Source organism: Theobroma cacao, chromosome 1 (assembly GCF_053813885.1).
Source record: "Theobroma cacao isolate CCN51 chromosome 1, ASM5381388v1, whole genome shotgun sequence".
Lineage (NCBI taxonomy): Eukaryota > Viridiplantae > Streptophyta > Magnoliopsida > Malvales > Malvaceae > Theobroma > Theobroma cacao.
Genome location: NC_142639.1, coordinates 41,191,899 through 41,208,317, shown reverse-complemented (window position 1 = coordinate 41,208,317; position 16,419 = coordinate 41,191,899). Strand labels below are relative to the sequence as shown.

Genomic DNA, 16,419 nt, shown 5'->3' with positions numbered 1-16,419 from the left:
TTGCCACCATTTTGTCTAAATTTTAATTAAATAGCCACATCGAATTCCAATTTTTTTTTTAAAAAAACTCAAACTCAAATCCTTCTCTCCAATTTTCATTTAAAGAAGGAGCAAAAAGGAAAAACGAAAGGCAAAAACCTTCACAATAAATCACAAGGCAAAGAACATGACGAAAGAGGAAGACATTCAAGGCAAGTTTCATGGAGATAGTTGGTATTTTATAACTGGGCTTGCACAAAGGGTGTCCGAGGTTAAATGGGTCATGAGCCATTTTCCCCAGCCCGAGTCAATTGGTAACGTGGTCTTGTTTTTTGGGGGCGTTGCCTGGTATATCTGGTGAAGCCTATTCTGTTTCCGGGGTCCAAACCCCAGAAGAACATTGGATCGTTCAGGCCCTGAATTGGTGTCTGTTAGCAGCTTCGACCATTTTTTCTTTGCTGTTTGATGTGCTCTGCCAACACAAATTATAGGGCGTTGGATGGTCCAAAATAATTATTGGGCTCTAGGGTCCTTTCTAGAAGATTGCAAAAAAAGGCAGGGTAAGAATCCTCTAGTTGATAACAAGGTTAAAGGGTGAGGAATAAAGCAATATCTACATCTATAATATAAATAAATTTATATTTTTATATCAAAGTTTGGATGTTGAAAAGGTTTTTAATTGATGAAAATAGTTATATTTGTTTATTTTATTTTTAAATTTTCATTTTAATTCTTTATTCTTAATATTAATAAATCTTAAATTTATAAATACATATAACAACTTTATATATTTAATCGAATGAATTTGATTGAAAATATTATTTTATTATAAATATTAAGCATTTGTAAATAAAATTTCTAATCATATTAAATGACTGTCATTAAAAAAATTTTCTTAATTTTTATAGTATTGAATAATTTATAAATTAATATTATAAAATTTTAATCGTAAATAATTAAAACATTATTTATCTATTTTGTAATTGTTTTTCAATATATAATTATTAACTTAACACTTTAAAAACATATATAATTTATATAGTAATTATTATTTATATCTTATAGAATCTTTTCTAACTTTGGTGATCAGCTGCTAATTCAACATTAAATGCACGCATAATGCGAATTTTCCATAAGGGATGTATGTTTTTTCCTAGTTCTATGTCACTAACTAAAGATTTGTCTGAATAAGTTAAAATATATATCAATAATCTTATAAAAAATGTGTCTATACATTTTAAGCTTATTTTCTACGGTTGTAAGCTAGAGTCATATTGTTCTATAATCTATAGGATCTAAGATTCAATTTTGAAGAAACGAATGCCTTTTAGTACAAGGTTAACAATTGATAAATTTGAATTTAATATCTTTGAGCACAATATTACTAAAAGATTATTTTAAATTTTTTAATTTACATATTATATAAAATTATTATCTATTAGAAATTTTTTTTTTATTAATTAAATTTTAAAATTTTTAATCTTTTTTTTTTCAGTTTTTAGACTTTTAATAAAAGTTGACTAATTTTGTCCTGTAATTCTCCTTATCGCAAACATCTCTCTTCATCTCATCTTTGGCATGAAAACGTCGGCCACGTGTAGTCTCAATCACCTTGTTCGGAAGTAGGGACTCATTCTTCCACTTTGATGGAGGTAGCCATGTGGGCTTCCCTCAGCTAAAACTCTTTCATATAAAAAATTCATTCCTTGGTCAAAAAAACAAAAAAAACGCTTTATGGTTTCTTAGGCTTAAAAGAAAAGCTTAAATCATTGATTGATGCATAATTTTTTTTTTTAAAATGTCAGATTTGAATTTTTTTTCCCATTAAAAAAAAAACAACTAAGGTTTATATTCAATATATTGTTGGTGTATAAAGTTTAGAAAAAATTAGTAATTCAAATGTTATCCTTTTGTTAATAAATAAGTTTCATAATTTATATTTACTTAATGTATTATTAGTGTACAAATTTTATACAGTAGAAGCCAGAATCAAATATTGTCATATCAATAATAAATAAATTTAATTATTGAAAATTATAAAAAATAATTACACATAATTTAAAATATATTTATTTTGAATTTTTTTTAACTTTGTACATTCATGAGGTGGCACTATGTAATTAAAAAATAGTATATAAATAATATAAATTGACAATGCATCAAATATAAATTTTAAATTTAAAAATAAACACTATACTCTAAAGAATATTTATTTTACAAAACTTTTGAACTTTTATTTGTACATATTTATGAGTTGATATTCCGTTATTACCTAATAATATAAAATATTAAATTAACAGAATATCAAATATAAAATTGTTTTGCATATATATTTCATTGAGATGTCAATCTTACAATTTCGGTGTAAAAAAAAAAAAGCATTAAATCGCAATCATACAATCTCATCAATCTTATTTATTAATAAACGATTTGAATATTACAGAGCCCAAATCCCCGCCAAATATTACGTGCTGTAGTTTTTAAACGGAAATGGAAGGATCCTCAGGGTTTACTCGGTCCATCGGATGGGGAATGTTAAACGGCATTAACCACCATCAACGGCAAAATCAACGAACACGTATTCCCTTGAATTTGGGGCAAGAAACATACGAAAATATTAATTTGGAGCAGTCGATGACGTGGGCCCGATGTTAACCTTCCTACCGGGGGCGGGTCGGAGACATAACCGCTTTGTGGTCGATTGCAAACGTAGACTGTCACAAACAGACAAAAGAGAGATGTTGGTAGTTAGGTTTCGTCTGAAAACGTACGTCTGAGTCAGAGAAACAGAGATAAAAAGAGCAAATCAGATCTTGCGTTTGTTTTTTTCTTTCTCTCCCGGCTCCGGCAACGAAGCCTGGAAACAAGCAATTTGACTGATGTAACCATGCAAGAGTATTACTGTGATTTGGACAGAACAAAAGTTCTTTTATTTTCAACTGTGTGTGCATGGTGATTGAAATTATTAGGCCATGGAACGTTTGGTTGATTCTCAAATGAATTGTATTTTTGTTCAATTATAGAGAAGTAGACGGATTTTCTGATTCTCTGACAAATTTTGCCTGGACAACAGGGAGTTGATTTTTCTGTTCTTGATTCTGGTTTCTGGTCTCTCTGGGGTTTTGTGTTGTGTTACTCTTTGGCATTTTGTACTTCCGATTTCAATCAATTTAATTATGTGCTTACGAATGTAATTAGACTTTTCTAGCTGATGTCATAGAAATGTATGGGAATTTAGCCAAATTCTAACTTAAAGTCTATTAAAGTAGTATAGGTTATTAGGATTTCGTATCTCAAGGATCTTACTCATTTCGCTTGTTCCTGAAGAAAATAATGCATAAATCCTTCTAAAAACGTGCACGTGTCCTTCACTAAGTGGTTGCATTAGAACCACATGCACTAGCCTTTGGCTCTATAAGTACCTCGTCGTTGATCTGCTAAACCCATCAGCAAAACAGAGCTTAAACTTTGCATTTAGCTAGCTTTGCTAATTCCTTTCTACTAGTAGTTTCTTTGATCGAAGTGTTCATGGCTTTCGCTCTTCGAAACATGCTCTCTTTTTTCACTTTTGCGGCCACATTTTCTCTGTTATTCAACTCCTGTTACTGCTTCTACCCTAAGCTCCTTAATGCCTCCTTGGCAGCATCTGAGTCCGATTGGTCCCCAGCCGGAGCAACGTGGTATGGCAGCCCCACGGGGGCTGGAAGTGATGGTAACGATGAGCATGGAGAATGATTGAGACTATTTACACATAGAAAATTGTTTAATTTTATGAAATTTAACCCTTTTTTTTTTTTGTATCTAGGTGGAGCTTGTGGTTATGGGGGTGCTGTGGAGCAAGCCCCATTTTCGGCGATGGTGTCGGCTGGGGGCCCTTCCCTATTCAAATCTGGCAAAGGATGTGGAGCCTGTTACGAGGTGACATACAATTTTATACATATATATTCATCAGTTTGTTATCATGCCTCATTCCCATGTCCAAAAACTCCATAACTTTTCTGTCAGTTTGAAAGATTGATAAACTTCCTTTGTGTTCATGATGATTCTCCATATACATATACTTCCTTTTTCCTACTCTCGCATGCAAAGGGTACCTTTCAATGTTGTTTAACATGCATAATATGGTTTAATTTCAGGTCCAGTGCACGACAAATTCAGCGTGCTCGGAAAATCCTGTGACTGTAGTTATCACCGATGAATGCCCTGGCTGTGTCTCGGAGTCCGTTCATTTTGACTTAAGTGGTACTGCTTTTGGTGCCATGGCAAAGTCTGGCCAGGCTGATCAACTCCGTAACGCTGGAGTCTTGCAGATTCAATATAGAAGGTAAGATTCTACGTACGATTAGAAAGAGAGGATGAGAACAGAGAAGTAGCATGACAATATTCTTGTACAATTTTTCCATGAAGAATTTAACATATCCTCAGCCTGCAAAAAAAGGTGAAGAAGAATTGACTTTGTTAATTGCACTATAGGTGGTATTTACTCTTGGGAATTGACTTTGTTAAACCAAGCCTACTGCCTATGGGATTAGATTATTCTTCAAATAATTTTAAACCTTCATTTCGCTGTCAAATTCTCAACGTTTTCTAACCACTCATTTCATTGACGAAAAATTGGCTTACAGAGTGCAATGTAACTATCCCGGGACGTCCATTGCCTTCAAAGTTGATGCCGGCTCCAACCCTTACTATTTCGCCACCCTAGTTATATACCAAAATGGAGATGGTGACCTTGCCTTAGTTGAACTCAAACAGGCGCTTAACTCTGACCCCTGGCTTCCCATGCAACAATCCTGGGGTGCAGTCTGGAAACTCGACAGCGGCTCGACGTTGCGGCCTCCGTTCTCCATCAGGCTGACATCACTCACCTCTGGCCAGACTCTTGTGGCAACCGGTGTCATTCCTGCTGGTTGGCAGCCCGGACAAACCTATACATCAGTCGTTAATTTTTAATGCCTAGTAAGGCACCCTAAACGTAGCGATCTCTATACGATATAATGTATTCGATTCTGTACCACGTTTATAACTGTCCTGTTAGTCAACCTGAAGATATTCTTCCATGTCTTAATTGCTTGATTATGTATGTTTATGGGAGAATTATCAATAAAATACAGTTTATAGCCTTGTTTGACAATTTATATATATAGCACCCGTTTTACACACGTGACGGCTTATATATATATATATATATATATATATATATATAAATAAATGAACAAAAAATTATTTACAATATTGCTTTTTTATTTTAAATATTTTTTCATTTTCACGAAAATATTAAATGTTTAAAAGTGAAAAAAAAAAATTTTAAGACATTCCAAAAACAAAAGATGGATAATAGTATAAAGAGAGATGATTTAAGGCCTTGCTAGCTAGCTTTAAATGGCTTCAAGACTGTTCAATTTAAGTTACACATGATAAGGATACAAAAGAATAGGTTAAAGAATAAAAGTATTTCAAATCAATTAAAGTACTAGAAATTTATCTTGATAGAATCAAAGCTATCTCTATCATTATCTTAATTTTTTAAAAGACATGTAGCACCTTTTTATCTAGAAAATTACACTTATTTTTGTAAAATTCTCGGCCGTCCATAAAAATATATGATTCATGAATTTTTTTAAATAAATATTATTATATGATTCAAGTGAATTTACTCTATTTTATAATCAATTTTAATTACATATTGTATCTTTTATAATATAATAATTCATCTAAAAAAATCTGTATTATCAGTATATATATAATTTAATAATTTATAAAAAAATTCATATAAGAATGAGCTGATCAATGAAGATAAAAAATTTGGATGAAAATTTCAATTCTAAAATTTCATTATTCAGGGTGTCAAAAATTAAAAAGAAAATGTATGTTCTTTTTTGGTATAATTCAGATTCTATCCATTGGGTAATCTAAATAATGTTTAGAAATAAATTGAAAAGATTGAATGAAAAAAGTATAATTTGATTCCCCCCCAAAAAATAATGTATTTTCCATAGATGCCACGCGGCAGTAATTAAAGTCAAACAGGAGTCCAAAAATCCCTCACGCGCTCACAATTTGCCAATGTGTAAAGTTAACGTACTCCCTTAATCACGCGCCCAAATTTAACGGACTTTCCCTTCCCGAATCGAAATCCCCCGCGCATATTTAAAAACCAACCAGATAGCGAAGACTCCCACTACTCCACTTCCTCGAACCTTTTCTCTTTTCCCGTCAGATCCCTGATTTTTCCCAGTACCCAACCAGGAAAAGATTATCATGTCATCTATCCGTCCGAGCAACGACGTCAGCGGAATCCTCAACCTCATAACCTTATTAGTTTCGATCACGATCTTCGCGGCGGGATTATTGCTAAGCAAGAACGCCGTCACGGAATGCGAACGCCTCCTCGACAAGCCACTTATCTTGGTCGGACTCTTTCTCATGCTCCTATCTTTGACAGCCCTCATCGGCACGTGCTGCAGAGTGCCGGGACTGCTCTGGATCTACCTCGTCTTCATGTTTCTCTTCATCTTGGGCGGCGTCGTTTTCACTGCCTTCGCTTTTGTGGTGACGAATGAAGGTGCTGGACGGTCGTTACCCGGGAAGGGATATAAAGAGTACAGGCTGGGGGATTATTCTATCTGGCTTCAAAGGATAGTGAACAACGCTGAGAATTGGAATAAGGTTAAGACTTGTTTGGTTCAATCCAGGATTTGCACCGATTTCCATAGCAAGTTTCACAATGATAGTCTGCAGAAGTTCCACCATAAGCCCTTGAATGCTCTTCAGGTACGATTTTCGTTTTTTTTTTTTTTTTAAATTTTTTGATAATATAATTTTTGTAAAACGATTTTTGTAATTAATATAAAATTAATAAACACTCCTTAATCGAACCCTTATTTTTTATAAATGCAGTCTGGTTGTTGTAAGCCGTCAAACGACTGCGGATTTACGTATAAGAATCCGACTAATTGGACAAAGGAGCATGGGATATATAAGAATCCCGATTGCAAAAAATGGGATAATAATCCAAAAGTTCTATGCTTCAATTGCCAATCGTGCAAGGCTGGGATTCTAGACAACGTCAAGAATTCCTGGAAGAAGCATAAGGTAGCCCGTATAAACGTCATATTCCTTATCTTCCTCATCATTGTATATTCCTGTGCTTACTGTGCTTTCAGAGACAGCATGCGAGACGATCATGCTGAGTATCACCGAGGGTTGAAGCCTTGATCAGCTTGTTCAATTAGGTTTATTTCATTTTTTGATGGCTTCTTTTTATTTGTTTCTGTTGGTGTCTGCGTCAATATATATATACATGATCTCAATTTCTATCCCTTCTCGCTTCTATTTTAGCCCATTTTTGGACCAGTTCTCAACAAGTGTGATCATGATTGGGCTCTGGACAACCCTCACTGGCTAACTCAAATTGGCTAGCACCCGAGCTTACCCATGGGGGCTTAAGCAACCTCTTTTGGACTTAGTATCCAATATATATAGGAGGATTCAGTCCATTAGAAGTTGGAATGTACCCTTGCTAAAGCCATTAGGGAGAGGAATCTGTTTATATATATATATATATATATATATATTTGTTTACTTTTTATTTTTAAATCAAGATCAGTATTTTCTAACATCTTTTACAGGTGAGATGGCTGAGTTAGATTTTTCCTTTTAATTGTCTTATGATTTATCGAAATAATTAGTAGCAAATTAATACTGTATCGAGTTTGCAATTGAGCTGTTCATGGTAACGGATAGATATGACAATTCGTGTTTTCGTATTTTAAACGTGTCAGATAGGATTAGATACGAAATACGTTAAGGCTAAATACGAACACGACACGTTTAATATTCGTATCTTAAATTTAAAACACGTACACATACACGTTTAATACACGTGTAACACGACACGAAATGATTAACACATTTTACACGTTTATTAACGTGTCAATATACAACACGACATGATTAATAACACGTTTAACACGTTTAACACGATTAACACGTTAAACACGATTAAATAAAAATATTTATAATTAAATATAATTTTATTATTTAAATTTAAAATCTATAATTATAAAAATAATTATAACAAAAAAATAATAATAATAACATCAAATATAATAAAATTTAATATAAATAACATACATAAAATTCATTATCATACATAAGGTTAAAATTATTTATATAAGGTTAAAATAGTTTTTAACTATTAATGTTTAATAGGTTAATAAACGTGTCATATATACACGTTTAAACACGTATACACGTTTAAACACATATACATGTTTAAATACGATAACACGATTAAGTAAACTTGTTTAAACGTGTTTGTCATGTCTGATACGTTAAGACACGAAAATTTTCGTGTCTTAACGTGTCAGACACGATTAGATACGAAACACGTTAAGGGTAAACCCAAAACCTGTTTAACCTGTGTCTTCTCGTGTCGTGTTAATGTATCGTGTCCAAAATTGTCAAGTCTAGTATTGGATGCGAGACTCGAGTGAATATTTTGATGTATCATTATACAGCTTCTTATAAAGATTGCCTATCAAAAAAATGAAAAAAAAATATAATTCAGCAAAACCATAAAAAAAAAAGTTGCAATTCAGCTTGTGAAATGGAAAATATTCAGACAGAAAGCTACATTACATCTCAAAATAATTAATGCCTTAATGCCTTGATTAAATACTGCAATTTCACCATGCTGTTCATTGAAAATGTCTAAAAATTTAGCCAAGAAATATACATACTGCTTTATATACGAGGGCGATTTATAGAATAATAAAATACAAATGGTTAATTGAAAATGGTAGGTGGCTGCCATCAACCTCTACATACCATCAAATTTAATCATGAATTGTCCCAATCGTAGTGAATTTTCGTGAGCTCAAGATGCAGTTGATGATCAGTAGACTGCTTACTTCAACATGGCCTGGACTAACCAGGAATCATATCTCTTTGCTTAATCACTGTCACTACTTAATTGACTGGCTAGTTGGCTTTGGGGATGCTTTGAATCAAAGCAAAAAGAATGATATCATTGATTGATTAAAGAGACTAAACCCACTGCCGTACCGATGGAAGCAAAGTCATTGCTTAGCCAAGAGTACTTCACTGACTAGCTAATTTGATCTAATCACTACTAACTTGGTATAAATTCTCTTAAACCTAATGGATTAAGCTTCAATTAACATTGACTAAACCAATTATAACTTAATTTTAACTTTTATCTTAATTATTAGTACTTTGAATCCCCTTATCTCCCTAACTTGATTCATTGTTCTTGTGTAGATGACATAGTTATGTTTAATTAGGAATTTAATTAGCATGAGCAACCTCTTGGAATTATATAATATATATATATATACCCTTTAAAGCTAATTATTGAGAAGCTAATTTACTTTTCCTCTTGTGGTAATTAAAGAATTGTTATATGAAGGGAAAAAGCAAGAGAAAACCATATATATTTAATCCTTGCCACCCTCCAAAAAAAGGGTTTTTGAAGATAATAATAGGTAATAATAATGTGTTGAGATATGAAAATTCTGTGGAAAAGCAGATTGAACCAACCGACAGACAAGGAGAAGCATGGGTTAGTTTTCTTGGCTTGGAATTGAAGGGATATGAATAGGTATGGCAGTTAGAACCACTCTCTCTTAATCTCTTTCACTGATCACTCAATTCACTCTCTCTCTCTCTCTCACACACACACACACACACACATGCAACAGAAGCCAAAAGCTCACACTGCAAAACACTAACTGGTTGTACGGAACTCCGTTGGTTTTTGTAGTATATGTTTGACCGGCGGCGGCGCCACCACCACCACAAAGCAGTAGAAAAAGTCTCTTAGCCTCTATTCCGCCTACCACTTGTCACCACACTCCTCGACTCTCCATTGCCCTCTTCTATTCTAATCTATTTTTCATCCACAAAAAACCAAGCCATGACTCTTACTAAAAACTAGGACTAGTGCCCCTTTTCACCATAAAACTCTGCAACAACCTTTCACTATTAAGAACAACTTCCCTCATCCCCCCTTCTCCCCTATTCTTCTTTCACTTCATCAAATTTTCCCTTTTCCCGTTTCGTTGTATGGCTTTTATTGTGGATCAACAATCAAACTTTAAACACTTTTGTAAAATTTGCAAGAAAGGATTTGGGTGTGGGAGAGCGCTTGGTGGGCATATGAGGGCGCATGGAATAGGCGACGAGAGCGGGCACATTGATGACGATGATCCTGCAAGTGATTGGGAAGACAAATTAGGAGGGAATGTGCCACCTAGCAATAAGCGCATGTATGCATTAAGAACGAACCCTAATCGGTTGAAGAGCTGTAGGGTCTGTGAGAATTGTGGGAAGGAGTTTTTGTCTTGGAAATCTTTTCTTGAGCATGGTAAATGTAGCTCCGAGGACGCCGAGTCGCTTGTGTCCTCACCAGGATCAGACGGTGACGATGGTGTGACAAGGAGAGGGTGCGGTTGGTCTAAAAGGAAAAGGTCGTTGAGAGCTAAAGTGGGTAATTTCAACTCGAATTGCCCGTCAAGCGAAGAGGAAGATCTTGCCAATTGCTTAATGATGTTATCTAATGCAACCGTTGATCCTTTCTTCACTGAGCCTGAGGAGTCTTGTGCTTCTGCCAGCAAAGAAGAGGAGAGAAGAAATACAATGAATTTCATTGCTCCTATTGCATGTAGGGTACCTATGGACAAGGCCAAGGCCAAGGGCGTAGCCAAAGGGTTGTTTGAGTGCAAAGCATGCAAGAAAGTGTTCAATTCCCACCAAGCATTGGGTGGACATAGAGCTAGTCACAAGAAGGTTAAGGGGTGCTTTGCAGCTCGGCTTGATCATATCGATGATAGTCAAGCTGATGAAGACCACGATGTTATCACACACGAAGAATTCTTTCCCACAAAATCAACTTCAACTTTGCAATTTGATCAAGGAACTAGTGCTCCATTGGCCTCTACATCGAAAAGAAAATCAAAAGTACATGAATGTTCAATCTGTCACCGGGTTTTTTCATCAGGGCAAGCATTGGGAGGGCATAAAAGATGTCATTGGATCACTTCAAATTCACCTGACACTTCCTCTTTGGCTAAGTTTCATCAGTTTCAAGGTCACATGGAGCCGATTCAGCAAACACCAAAGTTCATCGACAATTCTGAGCCGCTCGATCTTAAGCTCGATCTCAATCTCCCTGCTCCAGCTGATGATCTTGTACGACGGAACCACGCTAATCCATCCAGCTTTGATGTTTCAACAGAAATCTATTTGCAGCCTTGGATAGGCGTTGATGCCAAAGAAAAGGAAGAGAATCATCAACACCAACTGCAAGTTGACAATGATAACAAAAATGACAAGAACAATAATTGTAATAGTTCTATGCAAAATGCAGATGACGAAGCAGACAGTAAGGTGAAGTTAGCAAAGCTAAGCGAACTAAAGGACATCAATATGAGTGGAGGTTCATCGCCATGGCTGCAAGTTGGGATTGGTTCAACTACTCATGTTGGCTCTGACCCTTAAATTTTTTTTTATTGCATTATGAGATTTTTCCTCATTTTTATTTACTATCAATCGTTTGTAGACTTTTTGTATTTATATATAACTGTAATTACAAAATCAAACATGTTATTGCTGGCATGTTTCGGCATTAGGGGTGAAAATGAAATGCACAGAAACTGCTTTTTGATGCCTTGTCAGTATTTTATTACAAGTAATTTTTGTCAACTTTTTCATTATTCTCTTTTGGGTTCTGTCTCTGCATGGTATGTACAGAGAGTCTTCAAGCTTTCTTCGTTTGCAACTTTCAGGTTTTGGGCCTGATATGAACTTGTACCAGAACAAACCTCTGCTCTTCATCAATGGACTTTCAGACTAAAAATAAATTGCCATGTTCTAGATACAATTGATGAGTTCTGATTTTAAGTTGATGCACTATTTTACTACTTGTGTACTTAATTTCTGAAAACTTTTTGCTTTGCCACTCTTTGCTCAAAGTGGAGGGGGGGCAGGAGGAACCTCAACTGGCTCTAAGAGAGACACTTGTCGGGCAGAAAAGAGTTGGTCCTGGCAAGTTCGACGGTCCACCACGATTTTAATCTCAAATAAAAAATGGCCAGTCGTTTACCTTGCTTTAATTGGCCTAGACTACATAAGGGGTCAGCATAAATACCTGCCAAGTTTTCGAGCTTGGACTAGCGAGCTATAGAGCAGGAAGCATGACTGACACTATGGGCAGAGTTGTTGCGGTATTGTAATATCCATGATAAAACTCCATTTTCAAAAATATATTTCACCAAACGACCTCTGATAGGGTTTGAGTTCAATCAAATAGGAAAGAGTAGAAGCCCGCAGGCCTTAGCCCAATGGTCACCCACCATTGAGAGCCGAGACTTGAATATGTATTCCTAACTTTTCAAGCAGGTTAGGGGAGAAGTAAGTGAACTATCTACACCGAAACCACAAGTTCACTAAAATCTAATTTGACTCTGAAGTTCAATACACGATCGAACCAACAAAAGAAACTAGTGGCCGTTAAAGTTTAATGGCAAATTTGTATGTTTTCAACTTGCTAGAGCCTGAGATTATTTTAAATTGATTAAGTGGTTTGAGTAGAACACTACTCAAGTGAACTATGAAGTTTGATTATACATATATCAGGAATTATTGGAGTTCTGAATTTAATTTAGTTTAGATAGAATTAATCGAGGGGGAAAAAATAATTCAGCTACATGTGAAGGTAAAGTAGAATACTTGAAAAAATAAAACATCATGAAGGGGGGAAATGGTGAATATATAACACGTTATTACATCCTATATATATACTGTAAGGGGTAAAGGGTGATCTTTTTTTTTTTTTGAAGGGCAGAAAGGGTGATCTTTAACCCCCATGAAAATATGAATATGGTCCAAAGGAAATTGTTGGTCCATACTCCCAGTGCATATATATACATATATATATAATAGAGATTAATTAGTTCAATTATCTCCCATTGCTTACTCTTTTATATATTATAAGATCAATGTATGTATCACTGTATAAGAAGAATTTGGACAGAAAATCAAATGTATATTATATATATTGGTAGCTATAAATGTGACATAGTGATAAAGATGGTTATGGATATCCTTTAACCGAGTTTTGACTCGATCATATAAGATATAGGCATCTCATATTTGACTTATATTTGGGTTTGAGATGAAATTCGAGTAGCAAATTTACTTAGTGATTAGGTAAATCACCTTTTAGAAGGGAGAGAAGACTGGTGGTTGGAATTCTATTACCCATATTCTCATCTTTTAATTAAATTTTTTGAAAATATCTTTGCATTAATCTAAGGGTCTATTTCCTCTCCAACACCAAAGATATAAAAAAAACTAATGTATGAGAGAATAATACTAGACTAGATTAGCAACAATAGGCTTGACTTTGCTCAAAATTTTTGGTTCTAGCACCTTTTATTATAAACCTAACAACTTCTTTACTAGTTCTACGCAGCTGAACGAGGGCAAGTTGAACTTAGAACCACTTGGTGAAAAATATCCAAAAATGCTACAGCAACGAACCCTGCAGTCATGAGAATCACCATTAAAAGTTGGAGAATATAATTTATGGTCTATATGTATAATTAAGTTTGAAATCGTTCTTTCTTGGGCTACATCATTAACCTTGAATCATGAGAGGGGAAGGAGTAGTCAATGATTCTTGTTTGGTGCTTTTCCATCTTTAGAGACAAATGCAAAAGGAAAGCTTTGTTGTAGCCTCCTTATCTTCAAGTGGAATCTTCCTACAAAGTGCCTGCCATTACTTGTTTGACTTTGGAAGTTGCCCACTTCATCAACTAGCAAGCAAATGCAATTAGAAAAATCTTAAATTGGGTGGTTTGCTTCCAATGTGGCTACTCCTTTTGGACTACAGATTATATACATGTGACTCGTGAAAGGCAATACAAACAGTAAAATTAATTGATTACATTATGGAGATAATGAAACATGTGTAACATAATTAACTTCAAGTCTTTTTTCTTCATTTTCGTTTAAGGGTAGTTATTTTCATATATAATCGTAAATACAATAAATTATTACAATTGGAATAGATCAAATCTTTATAAGAAAATCAATCCATATATGTTAAATTAAAGATATTTTTGATATATAACTATAATAAAGATCTCATTATTTACTATTAATTGATTTTAAATTAAATGGCCATTTTAAAAATGTAATGTGGTATTAGAACAGCTATTATTTTTATCCATTGATCTCACGATATTCATATTACGTGATAGATTCGTTGTCTTTATCTTGAAGAAGAAATATAGTCTTTATTGGTACATTAATTCTCTACGGGGTCTAATAGGGAGGATGAGATTGGAGCCAAAGGAAGAGAATTAACGCGGTTGGGGTTGCGCTGTGGCCCCTGGATTGAGACTTAACCGACGACAAATGCGCCAAGAGTGATAATTACGGAACCTTATTTTGTTTAAGTTGTTATGAAATCCGTGGCCTGTGACTACAATATTCCCCGCCGACAAGTAAAACATAAACTCACGAGTTACAGCAAAACAGCGTCATTTTGATAATCAGTATTCCGAAAATTCTTAATTGTTTAATGTGATCATGGAGAACAAACTTTTACTTGCTTATAATCAACGAGGGATTTCCAGTGTTTCCAACTCAGAATTTCACGTGACAAAGTCTAGTACTAGCTTAAACAAAAGACTAGGGTCGCCTTGTTTCCCTGCAAAAACTTTCCTTCAGAAATCTGATTCACTCTTCGGACGAAACTTCCCCCGTATGATACCAGCAATGGAATGCGTCCAAAGTTGCAGCCATTTATTTTTCTTTTTCTTTTTTTTTTAATTGATGTCCATGATTATTATTCAGTGGGTCTGGAATTCAACTGGGTCACAGGCTTCACAACAAACCGCGTAGCGCACCCAAACTCCAACTAGCTAGGATTTTGTTCACACCTGAAACAAACAATGGCAGAAACTTCCCTTCATGGGACCCTTTCGAATACTTCCTTCGCCGCTAAAGACCTTGCTTTAGTCTGAAACAAATTTTGGGGGAGGGATTCAGACCCGGCATAACGTTTTTCCCAAAACTTGTTCGAAACCTCTGGAGAACTGAGGGAAAAATTAAGAAGGCAAACCAGAAAATGAAAGAATGTATGTATTTTTAATTGAACAGAGGAGTTGTTACATCACCATTTATATACGAGCTGGCAACCAAAGGAAACGCAACTTTGCCAACTAATTACCTCTAGGAGAAGTAAAAGAGTAATTACAGTACATGAGATAACTAGTTAATAGTAAAAGTAAGAGATCTAAAACTAATATAAATAAAACACTTGTACTATTCGACATTCAACCTCAACTGTCCTCGCTCTTAAACATTCAAGCTTCACCCTTTCATCCTTCCCTATTGCTTAATAGAACTAGTTCTTGAAACAGTGTATTAGACCAGAACAAGTATGATGATTAAGCAATTTTCCATTCATCAATCGGTCAAGGGGTTTGACATACTAGAGGAAACGAGAATTCATAGAGATTGCAAAACAAAAGAGAATTGAAGATGAAGTTCAGTAGCTAAAACCAATGAAAACAGAGATGTAAGAGGTTGTCTTGGACATGCAAGCTTTTGGGTCATTGTAGTAAAAGTTCATCCTGAAGAAACCCAAGAACACACGCCATCCCTTTTACGATTTTGTCCGAACCAAGCATGGAAGTTGCTCACCATCTGCAAAAAAGAACACTCGAACTGCCTTAGCTAGAAAAAGCATGACCGACCAAATTACAACAAAGTGTCTTGTTCTTGTCATTTTAAATCTAACCAAGAAGGACATCGACACATACCAGAGCAGCCTGGCAATGGCATTATCTTCATACTAAAAGTAATTCCCCAGTAATTTCAACAGGCATTTAGAAATATTAAAGAAAATATCTCTGTAACATGTTTGTTTACAGCTTGAACTCGAGCGCTGTTACCATAGCTTGTTTTAAGTTACAGTTTTGCAATTCAACTATAACAGTACCAAATTAAGGCTGAATCATCTGTCAAAGTTACTTTCATGCTCTGCAGTAACTTGTTTCACATCATTCCCCAATGTCCAATGGAAATCATTTCGATTGTCAATGATTATAAGATCCGAAATTGATCCTCGTGATATCATGACATGAGAGATAGCAGTTATGGTTGATGACTGTGATGTGTCATATTGATGCATCCAAGCTATGAGTTGAAGCAAGGTTGCTATACTGCTAGTGGAAAAAAAGAAAAGAAAAAAGCAGGCTCTGCCCTGTTCGATCATTTCACCTCCGTCTTCCCTGTTGGGCCAAAAACCCTTGATGAGGATGTACGGGGAGGGCATATCAAAGAGTACTTTAAATGCTCACTGTGCTGCCAGTATTGTCATCCTCACCGCTGGGCATGCCATAC

The 16,419-nt window shown here is 35.0% G+C and overlaps 2 protein-coding genes, 2 long non-coding RNA genes and 1 pseudogene across 4 annotated transcripts; 3 read left to right on the top strand and 2 right to left on the bottom strand.

The window, feature by feature from the left end:
* Window positions 1–2,288: 2,288 nt before the first annotated feature.
* On the bottom strand, window positions 2,289–2,838 carry LOC148764833 (uncharacterized). The gene is made up of 2 exons (XR_016024183.1): window positions 2,797–2,838; window positions 2,289–2,693 (listed from the first exon to the last, which is right to left on the bottom strand). It is a non-coding gene; the product is annotated as an uncharacterized LOC148764833 (long non-coding RNA).
* A 602-nt stretch (window positions 2,839–3,440) lies between these two features.
* Window positions 3,441–5,119, top strand: LOC18614378 (putative expansin-B2). The gene is made up of 4 exons (XM_018118454.2): window positions 3,441–3,691; window positions 3,785–3,897; window positions 4,116–4,303; window positions 4,605–5,119. The coding sequence occupies exons 1-4, from the start codon at window positions 3,508–3,510 to the stop codon at window positions 4,930–4,932; spliced, it is 813 nt and encodes a 270-aa protein (XP_017973943.1). The 5' UTR covers window positions 3,441–3,507; the 3' UTR covers window positions 4,933–5,119.
* A 1,121-nt stretch (window positions 5,120–6,240) lies between these two features.
* On the top strand, window positions 6,241–7,197 carry LOC18614377 (tetraspanin-7 pseudogene; annotated as a pseudogene).
* Window positions 7,198–9,655: 2,458 nt separating this feature from the next.
* Window positions 9,656–11,805, top strand: LOC18614376 (zinc finger protein ZAT9-like). Its single transcript, XM_007052112.3, has one exon. It carries the CDS (start codon window positions 10,069–10,071, stop codon window positions 11,500–11,502), a length of 1,434 nt encoding a protein of 477 aa, XP_007052174.1. The 5' UTR covers window positions 9,656–10,068; the 3' UTR covers window positions 11,503–11,805.
* Window positions 11,806–15,140: 3,335 nt separating this feature from the next.
* On the bottom strand, window positions 15,141–15,917 carry LOC148764832 (uncharacterized). The gene is made up of 2 exons (XR_016028583.1): window positions 15,837–15,917; window positions 15,141–15,720 (listed from the first exon to the last, which is right to left on the bottom strand). It is a non-coding gene; the product is annotated as an uncharacterized LOC148764832 (long non-coding RNA).
* Between the last annotated feature and the right edge of the window lie 502 nt (window positions 15,918–16,419).